Source organism: Chaetodon trifascialis, chromosome 3 (genome assembly GCF_039877785.1).
Source record: "Chaetodon trifascialis isolate fChaTrf1 chromosome 3, fChaTrf1.hap1, whole genome shotgun sequence".
Taxonomy (NCBI): domain Eukaryota; kingdom Metazoa; phylum Chordata; class Actinopteri; order Chaetodontiformes; family Chaetodontidae; genus Chaetodon; species Chaetodon trifascialis.
This window is the reverse complement of record NC_092058.1, coordinates 9,936,892-9,948,976: the sequence shown is the minus strand read 5'-3', so window position 1 is coordinate 9,948,976 and position 12,085 is coordinate 9,936,892. Positions and strand designations below refer to the sequence as shown.

Here is a 12,085-nt window from a genome sequence, read left to right as displayed (position 1 = left end):
TGCGCGCGCGTGTGTGTGCATGTTTATATGCCTGTGTGTTTTAAGCTGCGGCCTCTGGCTGTGACCCCAGTGTTAATCACACTACAGCCAGAACAACCACAGGCCCTATTGCCACTACTGCTGCTACAACCCTCCTCCTCCCCGACTCCATTCCTCCTTCATTCATGCTCTCAATTTTTATTTCTCCCTCTGTACCTCCATGCTTACAGTATCTTTCCTACTGCACCTCCCACTTGCACATCATCTCTGTCCATTCTTTCACCATTAGCTCGTAGACACACTCTTGGCTTTCTCCTCCCCATAACCGCAAACCACCACCTTTCCTCTGGCCTGAGCCTCCTCTGGCCTGAGCCTCCTCTTTAGTCTACTTGAGCTTGCTGTTTCTAAGTCTTGAATCTAGAGTCCATGTGGTCTCGATCACTAGCTGGGTGGCTGGTTGGCAGGGTCGCTAAAGGTGCTGATTTGTGATTGGTCAGCCATGTTACTGATCTTCTCCAGAATCACCGTCTGGTGGGCTTCCTGAGATTTCAGTATTGTCAGCCTCTACGTGATGACTGATGGTGATTACTGTTTTAATCACCACCTCCGTTCTGGAGATTTGGACAACCCGGCACAAATGATGTCGATCAGAGCGAGGAGCATGAACCAAATGCTTTCCAAAAAAAACCTAATTTAACTGGAAATCTTCTTGTCTTTGGCCAAAAATAAACACAGAAACTAGGTCCCTGTTCCCTCAAACTGCATGGCACAGCAAATCAATTTCTGGGTCAGCTCCTGGCTGACTTACCTGTCATACATCGTTTGATTACATAGGTGTTGCCTTTGATTTGATCTGAATGGCAAACTTGCCGGCTGGCTAACTAGATAGCCGTCGGTGCGAGTGTTGTGCTCCCAGCGTTGTGATTATCACTGTGTTGTGCCTTTGTCGCCTTTTGACATCCGTGCAATCGCAGCAGTGAGGTGTGCGCACACTTAACACTGACTCAGGCTGCAGGCAAGCTGAGACGAAGAGCGCGAGTTACACAAGCTTTGACAGGGCCTAATTATACGTGTCTCTAATGAACTGTAATTACTGACATCCACCAGAGCATCGAGGTCTATAAGCCGAGGACTCGCAGTCATTAGGCTGCTGTGTTACACTGTTTCTGTAACTCCACTGACTGACTGAAAATCTCTGTTTTCGGTCCCTGTTGTGATGTGTCGCTCTCTGCCAAACTGTTTTCTCATCTCTCTCCCTCTCTCTCTCTCTCTCTGCAGTTTGATGGTGATAACATGTACATGAATGAAAACAACCACGAGTTTCTCCCGCCAAACCAGGTGAGTTCAAATGGCCCCTGATGGAATACTTGCTCTTTTTCCTCTTATTTCATCTGTTCCCAGTGATTGTTGAAGAGCAATTTTACTCCCACCGCCACTCAGGCTTGTTAGGATGGACAGATTGGTACTGAAACAGCCACAGTTAAATGACATCAGCTGAATGCAAAGACAGTCAAATCTTTCAAAAAATATTCCAATTAGTTCACCCATGTTTTACCGCACACTGACAGATGCATCATATTCTTCGGTGCTTTCTGGACTACATATATGTGAAGTATTCCCGCAGGATTGTTAATATGAGTCTCGTTGCTCACAGTGTGGAATAAACAGAAACACATTTCTGCGAGTAATAAAAGCTGGAGTCTAAATACAGTCAAATGACGCCAAAGATTCCTGTTAAGTTTTTATATTGCTTATTGTTCATTTGGATCCCCATTAGTTGTTATGTTGGCAAGAACGACTCCTCCTGGGGTCTGTAACAAAATATACAGTATAATCACATTTTTTCTCTTGCACTACATACAGCAAACACTGTGAATCACTTACAGTTTCAGCCAACTCAATAAAATAACACCAAAACCAAATATATGTAACAAACACACAAAACAATTAAGCATAAAACATTGAAATGATTGTAAACTTTCAACAACAGTTAAAGATTCTCCAACAATGGTATACAGATGGCCTTAAAAATATACATTTGCTGGGTTTTATACACTGAAGCTGGAGTCTGTCCCAGCATGCGCTGGGCAGAAGTTGAAACACCCTGCAAAAGTTGCTCATCCGTCACAGTCTACATCAGGTGGTCATAATTGCGTTTCTGTGTTCGGTAGGAGGAAACCAGAGAACCTAAACCTAAACCAGCACAAATATCCAAACTCCAAACAGAAAGTGCTGGGACCTTCTTTCTGTGAGGCAACTGTGTCAACCATTAAGCTAACGCTGCCATCATAAAATTCAAATTCACTATATTCCAATTATGCAATCATCCTCTGTGCACACAAATATTCACTTTGGTAAAAGCCAAGCAGGAAACGCCGCTTCACTCTGAGTGAGTTTTGGCCCCATTCAAAGGATTTATTAAGTTAGAATGGAGGGGGAGTGAGCCTCTCCTACAGTACATGGCAACCATGCCAGATACACTGTAGCACAGCTGGTCACGAACAACTGGGAGACCATATGGTTGTGTTTGGACAGGGGGATTTGTGGAGTTTGGGAATAAGCCCATCTGACATGCACAGGGGAGCGGGGAATTTGTCCCTGTCAATTGCAATTATTAGAGCCAACCCATAGGCTTCAGTAGTTCTGAGTTTCTGTTGCATTTGCTGTTTTGCTTAATTTCTTAATGCTCTGGTTTCGATAGAATGTGGCTCAAGGCCCAGAATGGAGAACAGAGCTGCTTATGCTGCTTCTTGTACATGATTTCTTAAGTTCATTTAGATAACTCTGACAACAAATATGTCTGTCGCAAAGTGATTTTCAGTAGCACAGCCCCATTATCAGACACATTTCTCATGCTGTTACTTTGCAAAAAGAATCTTAAGAACCACTGCTTTTATCGCCCATTTCGATTCGGCGTATGTAGTTTTACTGCAGTGCTGATTGACTGATTACAAGTCGTGCTGATGTGCACAATGTTTCTTGCCGAATTACTGAGGGACAGATAAAACATCGCAAATGTGGCATAGAAGACAGATGGAGAGAGAAAGGTGGGGATCAAGGAAGCAAGAGAGAAAGAGTCGGAGAGAGGGAAACAGCGTGAAAGACGGTGATGAGATGAGAGACGATTTTGCTTTGCTCTGTGTTATACTTTGTTTACTCAAGATCTTCTCATATTTGACATGTGCCTTGCTCTATTCTCCGCTTCACCAAGTTCAGCCTCTCCTTCCCTCTGACAGCTAGAATCAGGGAGGGCCTTAGGGGTGGACACACACTCCGACAACAAAACATAGAGATGGGAGAAATCTAAAAATCGTTTAAGTACATAGTGTGTTCACACTGGAGAAGCCACAAAGTATACTCCACAAAGTCAGGATGCATGATAAAAGTGCTGCTTTTTGAGGGTGCCGCTGATGAACTGTTGCCTCACAACACATAGACTGTGGATGGTGGCGAAGCAGCTCGAGGAACATCTTGGAAAACAAACCTTGTGACTTTTAATTGAATTCCCAAATCACAAGTGTCCCAAATCCACACTAATACAGTAACACAGTGTGTAATATATAACATAATGTAGTATACTAATTGTATATAGCAGACTGTATGTAGTCCACGAATCCTTAAAGTATGGTGGTGTTGTGTTAGAGTAGAAGAAATCAAAAAGAAGGAGACAGAAAAAATGTTTCTCCAAAATATTTAATAGTTGTTTTCTGAGATGTTTCTGGAGCTGTTTCATAACCACCCACGGATAGTTTGAAATTTTATCCAGCTGTGAGCAGCTTTTCCAGTTTCTTTGGTGTGAGAATACTGTACATCAACAGCACACTCATAAACAAATGACTCTTTAGTATGCACACGGACTGTTTTGGGTATATCTTATTTTTTCACTCCAAAGCTGCTTGGAATTAGTGTAGCGGAGATTTGGGACTCTGCTGCAGTTTGACTGATGTCTGTTAGCGCATGTGTTGCATCATTTCCTATAAATACAAATCGGTACAGTGCACTGGTTTCTTCTGTGCAGAACAGCTATAGCATGACACTTAGTGACAGTACATGCAGTATTTTATACCAGTAAGTATGGCTAAAGTGCATTTAGGAGCTGTAAATGTGTTTATGCTTGTGCTGTTTGTAAGTGCTGAGATAAAAATGGACTTAGTGAGAAGTAACAGAGGGATATGATCGCTGCAGGGATAATTTTTTATTAACTAGATTTGTTCCTCAAGAAACAGTGTATACAGCAGCAGTATTATTCTCAATATATTCCATCTTGAGTAAAAACATATCATACTGCCTAAAGCTCACTTTTCTCTGCTTGCTGCTTTATTATCTTACTTTATTTTTCTATCTGTCTTTCTCCCGTTTTCTCTGACTTCCCCTCTTCTTCTCACTCTGTTTCTCTTTTACCCCCCCATTGCATTTAAATGCATTTGGGTCAGTGGTTCCACCTCCAAACTGTGTGAAAGTGTGTTACTTGCCGCTCTGCTGTTTCTCACTTCAGCTTCTCCATGTTATCACTCTATTTAATCTGGCTCACCTATATAGATATATTTTTCATGCACAAGGTGCATTCATATAAGACATCGCCTTGCGACCACACAAAATAGTGGGTTTGCTCTTGTGATGAGTCACAAGGAAAAGGGGTCAGTGCCATTGTCATATCGATGTTCCCATGAGCATCATAGTCTGACCCTGCTTAGTTCTCTGTAGTGTGTCTTCCAGTCTACCCCCCCCCCCCAAGCGGAGTGACAAAGTGTTAGTGATTCAATGACAAGGTCACGGACCCTGGTCTTGCCATCAACAAGCTCTTTGTCTGCCCCTGTGGCCACTGATCATAGTCGCGGCAACAATGCAGAAAAGAGTAACCATCGATGAGGAGCTCGCTCCGGTGTCTCCACAGAGGTTTTGAGTCGACCCTCGAGCACTAAAAGAACCACACGAACAGGCAATCTCCACAGTGGAAAGTGGAGGAGCACCTCCTTAGCAGAGAGCTATTTTTTATTATAAAAGTCTTAGTAGACCTTCACCTGAAGTGGGATTTCTCTTGCTTATACTAAACAGAACAGTACAGAGCGATGCGATCAAAGATAATGCACTGTGGAGATGCCTTCTCATAGCTCCGCAGCAAAGTGAAAGAAACAGTATACTTCATCAGCACTTTACCTTGACAATGCTTTGCTTTGATGTCTTTCTCCCTGACTTATGAATTCATTTAGCAGAACTGCTGTTTGAGAGAAATATGTCACCGAAAAAAAGAGAACACGAGGAGGAAATGGAAGTTGGTGGTGGTGGTGGGTGGGGGGTGGGGGGGTTGAAGAGAGATGGAGAAACTGCACAGGGGAATAATTCGGCTAATGGAGTGACTGTTTGGATATTCAGCAGAAGTAGGAACGGAGATTATGATCTTGCAATTAGCGTAACAAGGTTTTATTGATTGGCTGCCGCTGTAGCGTCTTTGCTGCCAAGACGCTGCATGTGGTTTTAACATGCACAGTGTGTGTGTAGCCCAGCCAGTCACACTAGTCCTACTACTACTAGAGCCGAATCCAGCTCAGAGTTACCATCGAGCTGTGGCCATTTCCTGAGCATCAAAGCTGAAATATTATGGATTGCCGAGTTGAAAGGGTCTGTTTGAATGCCTGATGATAAAGTGGACTACATTTGCATTTTCCGCTCACTTTTAAGTTAATGCATTGCCCTCCTTCCTCTTTGAGTAAAATGCAGGTATGAAAAGGCGACTTCTGGTATTTGAAAGTTTGTCTTCCTGATTACATGTTGGGAGTTCAAATCATGTTTTAACGGTAAGTTTGATGCTATTTCTCGTCTCAGTTGTTATGTTGTGAGTCACTGCTGGCAAGGATTTTACCGGCCCCCTTGGGTGTTGTAATTGTAATTAGAGAGGTGTTTGAGTGCCAACAGCAGATCTGTGAGACACGGAGAAGCAGAGACAGATTGTAGATCGATGGCAAGTTTTTTTTATATGGCTGATGTGATTATGAATAAGTTTCTAAAACACATTGACAGACCGAACTTAGTGTGAGGCCAAGGAAGTTTTCAGTTCGGTTTGTTTGTTTGTCTGCTTGTCAGCGGGATTAGCGAAAAGCTACTGGCCCGCTTGTCATTAGACTTGGTGGGAGGTTGTAGCATGGGCCAAAGAACAACCCATTAAATTCTGGAGTGGGTCTGAATCATGGGGCGGATTCACAAATATATAAATACATCATAGAAGAGTGTCCTTGGCGGAAGTCTGTGTTTTCTGAGTGCCCTTCATTACAGATTTGAACTGGTTTGACGTGTGTCACCCAGTTTTAGACTTGTAGAAACTCCACTCTGATGAATAAGTCCTCCTCCACTGCTCCCCTGTGTCTCTCATCTTTCCCCCATATGTTTCTGATGAACCATTGTAGAACATGATCCCACAGTCTTTTATGTCCAACCTTTGACAAATCTATCACCTGGTCCCTCTATGATTTGAATTAAAGGCCCATTCCACCTTTCCAGTTTCGATGAGTAATCCTCTTGTTTGGCAGCAGCCCAGATCCCAGCCAGCCCGTCTGGAACTTCGGCGGAGCCTGATTGGTCAAGTTCAGTCGTGTGTGACTGACAGGAAGCCTGCTGATTGGGGGAGACGGTATCTCTGGATCGTTGCACTGATTAAAGCCTTGCGGCGGCGTTTTGTAAACTCCCGCCATTCGGGGTCCCCACACCAGCGCCCTGGCCCTGCTGGTCTGAATTACAGCTCGCCCGCATTAGTCTGATTTACAGCTTCCTCCCGCTGTTTAGACTGGAGCTGGGGACCGGAGTGGCAGGCTCCTCCTCCCCTGCACTTCCACCTGCCCCCTCCTCTTCCAGTTCATTCTCCCACTTTGAGCCTCCCTCTCTACTCGTCACCTCAATCTTTCCAACCCCTCGTCGGTTCCCTCTTTTATGCCACCTCACCTGATTTACCTCATTTAGGTCTCCCTGACTTCATACTTCCAGCTAGTTATTCTGCTGTTCTTCTCCTACCTCACATTTTCCTTTCTCACCCTCTTCTGCCTTGCTTCCACCACCCTTCTCCCCGCTCTTCTCCCTGACCTCCTTTTCGCAAATGTCCCCCAAAACTCTGACAACATCCATTTACCTTTCCCACCCAGTACCTCTCCCACCTGCCTCCCCCCTCTCCCCCACTCTCTCTCTCTCATTCCCTCACTACATCTTTTGTGAAAGTGAAAACAAAGAGCAGCCTGCCAAAATATTTCTATAGCTGTTCGCTGACGAAGCAGGGAGTGGAGACAATGCAAAAAGATGTGCAGGCATATTTGTCGCGGCAGCAGAAAGATGGAAAGCTCTCTCCCCGTGGCCTTTTTACAGTCATTTGGAAACCCCCCACCTCACCCTCCTCTCGCTCTCTCTCTCTCTCTTGCCCCGTTTAAAAGCCCTCTGTTTGAAATACTCATCTGACATGGCACCACATATAAATGCACAGCTGTGTATTTGTGCAAGGCCCTCGCTCTGCCAAGCTGTCCATCCCCCTGTTGCCCCAGGTGATCAGATGAAACTAATGGCAACCTTAATGTGTTTGTGTAGGCCTTTCACCCCATTGGATAGAATGATGAGAGACCAAACACTCACTCTTGTGCTAGATCACATGCCAGAGTATTATAAAAGACATGGAATCGCCAGCGTCTGTCTCGCCTTTTCATAACAACAGAGATTTTCTGTCTCTTTTAAAAATGAAGTGTACAAAGTTTGCCTTGAACTGGTTTGCCCTCACTGCTGCGGGGAAAAAAAAAAAGCTATGGGTTATTAGAGAGGAAACTGTTCTGCTCAACCAAGATTCATTAGCAAATATACTTGGTTAATTATTGATGCAGTATCTCCAAGTTACGAAAAAAGCCCTAAGCTGACATCGATCCATGTTGACTTATTTCCTCAGCTCAGAGAAAGTTGAAATGAAGTAATATAATTTTTCTTATTAAACTGGTTAAGCGGAGCACAGCAAATAAATTGATACAAAGCCTGAGGCCTACAGCTTTTCTACTTTCATATTATATTTATCAACTTCTTTGTCAGTTTAAGCCTCTAGTTGTGAAACACAGGTGGGGCTGAGCATGAAAGACAACAAATACAGAACCAAAAAATGTAGACAATCACAGGAAAGAAGAATCCGGTGTGCTTTTCTGTGCTTGAACTGTCCTGATGCAGTCAACTACACCTAGCTCGTGTTTGTATTTAAGCTAAGAGTAAGAGTCTATAGCCATGCTAGCAGCTCTGTTATGCTGCTAACGTCAGCATGCTAACATGTCCACCAGGACAATGCTAATGTGCTGATGTTTAGATGTTTATCATGTTGACCATCATCATGGAGTTTGGCAATTAGAGCGGAACACAAAATACAGCACAGACTGATGGGAATGTCATTACTTTTGGTCAAAGTACGAGACAAATGATAACATTGACTTGATATTGGCACTCAACCGTCACCAGGATGAATAATGAGGATGTGTTCAAACTTTATGTTCGAACTAGGTCTGGTTAGGTTTAGGCACAAAAAACACTAAGTCAGAGTTAGTAAAAGATCATGTATTGACTTAGAATACCTGGTTTTGTTGCTACAAACACAGCTTGAATGGTGGTCTGCTGCTCAGCAGTCATCTCGCCTAACTGCCACACCACCACCATCCCCTCCTCCTGCTGATGAGAAAATCAGCTCATACACAAGTACCAGTAATCTGACCTATGTCACTTTGATTTACAAAGGAAGAAGGAAGCGCTGAATGGCTCTGATGGCTGATCCGACAGGTGCTCTTTCCAGGAAGTCTTGCTTGATGCTAAATGCTACAGACAACCAAAACAATGGCAAAATAGTATTATTTATCCAAGCATATAGACAAACGTGAAATATACAAATTTAATGTATCGACAGTTTATAGAAACACACAATGCCAACAACATTCTGCGACTTGATCCCCAAGGTTATTACAATTCATCCCGACAGCCACTTGAATGTCTGTACTAAATGTTAAAGCAACCTATCAAATAGTTAATCAGCCAAATTTATTCTGTGTGGACAAACTTGCAATGGAGTCCCAGTAGTTTCTCTAGTTCAGTCTGGACCAAAATAGAAGACCGACCAACCAACCATCATTACATCTCTAGAAGGGCACCACTTCCATTGCTTAAAACTACAAAACCCAGGCCTATAAAACTATAAAACCTTTTAGGGTTTAACTCAGCAATTTTGTCCACATATTTGTGATGCATCAAGTATGAGCTGCAGTGCTGAGCTCTAGTGAGAGACAGGGAGGTTCATTGACACTGGAGAGCTGTCTCCTCCACTCCCCTCCACTCCCCACCAGCCTCTTATTAACAATGGCACCAAGAGTACGAGGGTCCAGATGTTAGTCTCCTGCTCCCACCAGCTGTGCCAGCCTCCGATACACAGCCTCATTGACTCTGAACCAGGGAGGGAGACACTTAAGAACACACACACACACACACACACACACACACACACACACACACACACACACACACACACACACACACACACAGAGCAGGCAGTCTCTGACAGTAAGTTATTGTTTAAAATAAACAGAGATACCTACAAATTGTTCACAAAAAGCATTCAAGAGCTATTACCCTCTTCTTGTGTGCAAGAAGAAATGCATGACATTAAATGACACATAGGCGAACACACAATCTCACCAGCCACATGCACTTTACACCCCCCTTCTCCTGGTGTATAGCAGAGTTATTTGTGGGTGACAGGATCCTAACAATTCTTAGAATAATGCACGTTTGTTTGGATGACTGCGCCATCAGCGCTCCCTTTGTTATTTCCAACATTGTTAGAGTCAGTCGGTACTGATCCACCAACCCTTTATTGTGCTGTTTTTTTTGTCCATTTACTTGCTCTTATAGCAATAATTAGTTTTGTCATTCAGACACAGTAGCACTATTGTGCACATGCTAATAATGATTTGACTGAGTGTAGAAAAATAGATAACTGAAGAGTCATTAAAAATTTAAAAACAGTTGACCGGCTACTGTTTTTTGGCCTTGCTGGGTCTCTGGGTGGCTTCTGTGTGGTCATAACTCATCAGCAGCGGTGGCTGTTGTTAAGCCCAGAACAGACAGTGGTGTGCCAATGAGCTAAGTTCAGAAGGCTTCCCTCTCGAGGAGACATGGCTGCTCCGAACAGGAAGAGACAGAGAGGACTCTGGAAATAATACTGCACGTCTGCCAGGGTAACAGTGTAATCCTAGATTCACCCTGTCAGGCAATAAGTTTGATTATGGTCCTCATTTGAAATGTTGGATTCATCTCTTCCCCCTCCCCTTCTTCTCTGCTCCTTCCTCTCTGTTTTCTACTCCACCCACCCTCCTCCTCGCCTCCCCTCCCCCCGCCACCCACAGCAGTATCAACATCGGCATCACAATCACTCTAGACGACTATTGGGAAACCTGAGCAATCTCGTGCACCCATGGTTTGTTTTCCGACCGCATTAGTGGAGATCACAGTTGAGTTTTCACTGACACTGTGCGGCATCTGCATATCATTACTACGGCGAGTTCCTGAACTTTTTCTGTGCACACGACGCAAAACCAGCAGAAAAACATTTATATGTGTGTTTATTTATCAAACAATAAAACCTGTTGATAGTCCTCTTCACAGTAATAAAGCAGTCGATTTTTTTTGCTACTGTTATCTATTCTATCTATATCTGTTCTGTTCTATAATCATTTGGGAGCTATTTAAATGTTGTTTGTGTTCCAGTTGAATGTTCAGCAATAATGATGTGGTTGTTGTTGCTGACAGCACTTCTCCATTAGTCTCCTCTCTCACCAATATGAAGTGTTATTAGACAGCGAAGAAGAAACAGAGGCAGAGAGAGAGAGAGAGAGAGAGAGAGAGAGAGAGAGAGAGAGAGAGAAAGAGAAAAACATGAGACAAGAGGGTCAGCGACACATCTTCAGTGACTCAAATTGATAAAGAAAGAAAAAAGGAGGAGAAAAGTAACATATTAGGCACAGAAGGCGGCTAATGTCTGGGCACTTGCATCAGTTTGCAGAGTAAAAAGAAAGCGTGCGAGAGACAGACGGAAGCAGAGGTACAAGGGAGGTTGTGTTTATTATTTGATAAAGCCTCCCTTATAACCTCAGCATGTTGTGCAATAGCTCTGGCTCTCCTTCAACTCTGCGGCGTGCCACTTCGAATTAGTCGCTTGTGGAGAGGGCCTGCCCCGTCTTTGCAAAATGCATTAGTACGCCACTCAGAGCCTCATACAGCCTAGGGTTAAACACAAATTATATCATTTCTGTCATCCAATCAAATCACACTGACCCCTTGACCTGCGAGATGAGTCAAATGCATAATGAAATATGACATGGCACAAAAGCTCTGATTCTAATCTGCTCTGACACGCGATCAGATGAGGATGACCTCCTGACCTTGACTGACAAGTGAGACGAGCACTGGGAACAGGATACACGGGGGAGAAGGAGGAAAAGAAACATAAAAGAAAAGGGGGACAATATATGCAATTAGAAAGGCTGGTTTTAGTCAATGGGAGGTTAGTTAGTAATGCACTCAGTGTCTTGGTTGAATCAGGCCATCTGCATCTTTGGACAGTTGGTACTCGCTTTAATTATTATTCTCACCATTCCCGACATATTCTCCCTCCTATACTGATAAATAATAAGCATTTTTGTCACAGAGCAGCATTCTTCTCACATAGTTATGGCCAGGGCTGCAGAGATAGTAGCTGGATTTTATTTCCTAGAAAGAGCCTTTGACATTATACTTTTTCCCTGTCTCACCCCCTTGCTGCCTCCGAATCTCTCTCTCTCTCCCAACTTCGTCTCTTCCCACCCTCCCATCCCGCTCATTGACCGGACAGAAACCAAGTACACGGCGGTTTAGCATCCCCATCCCCGCAGCCCCTTTCATGATTTCCAAACAGTAACAGAGTGACAGATAAATAATGCAGCCTGGCTGTTTTAGAGAGAGATGAGATGACAGGGGGATGGGCGGGCGAGGCGGGGGGAGTGATGAGGGTCTGGGGTATTTGTGGAGCGGGGACCAGAACTGTTTGGGCTCTTTGAGTGGCAGGGCAGGCTGGGGTTGG

The 12,085-nt window shown here is 44.0% G+C and overlaps 1 protein-coding gene across 2 annotated transcripts in view; it reads left to right on the top strand.

Annotated features, from left to right (window-relative positions):
* The window catches only part of tox2 (TOX high mobility group box family member 2), a 92,302-nt gene that overhangs the window by 45,104 nt on the left and 35,113 nt on the right, over nucleotides 1–12,085 (top strand). For both annotated transcript variants that reach the window (XM_070959141.1, XM_070959142.1), the window contains exon 3: nucleotides 1,258–1,317. In XM_070959141.1, coding sequence (XP_070815242.1) covers nucleotides 1,258–1,317 — 60 coding nt within the window. The remainder of the gene's footprint in view (nucleotides 1–1,257; nucleotides 1,318–12,085) is intronic.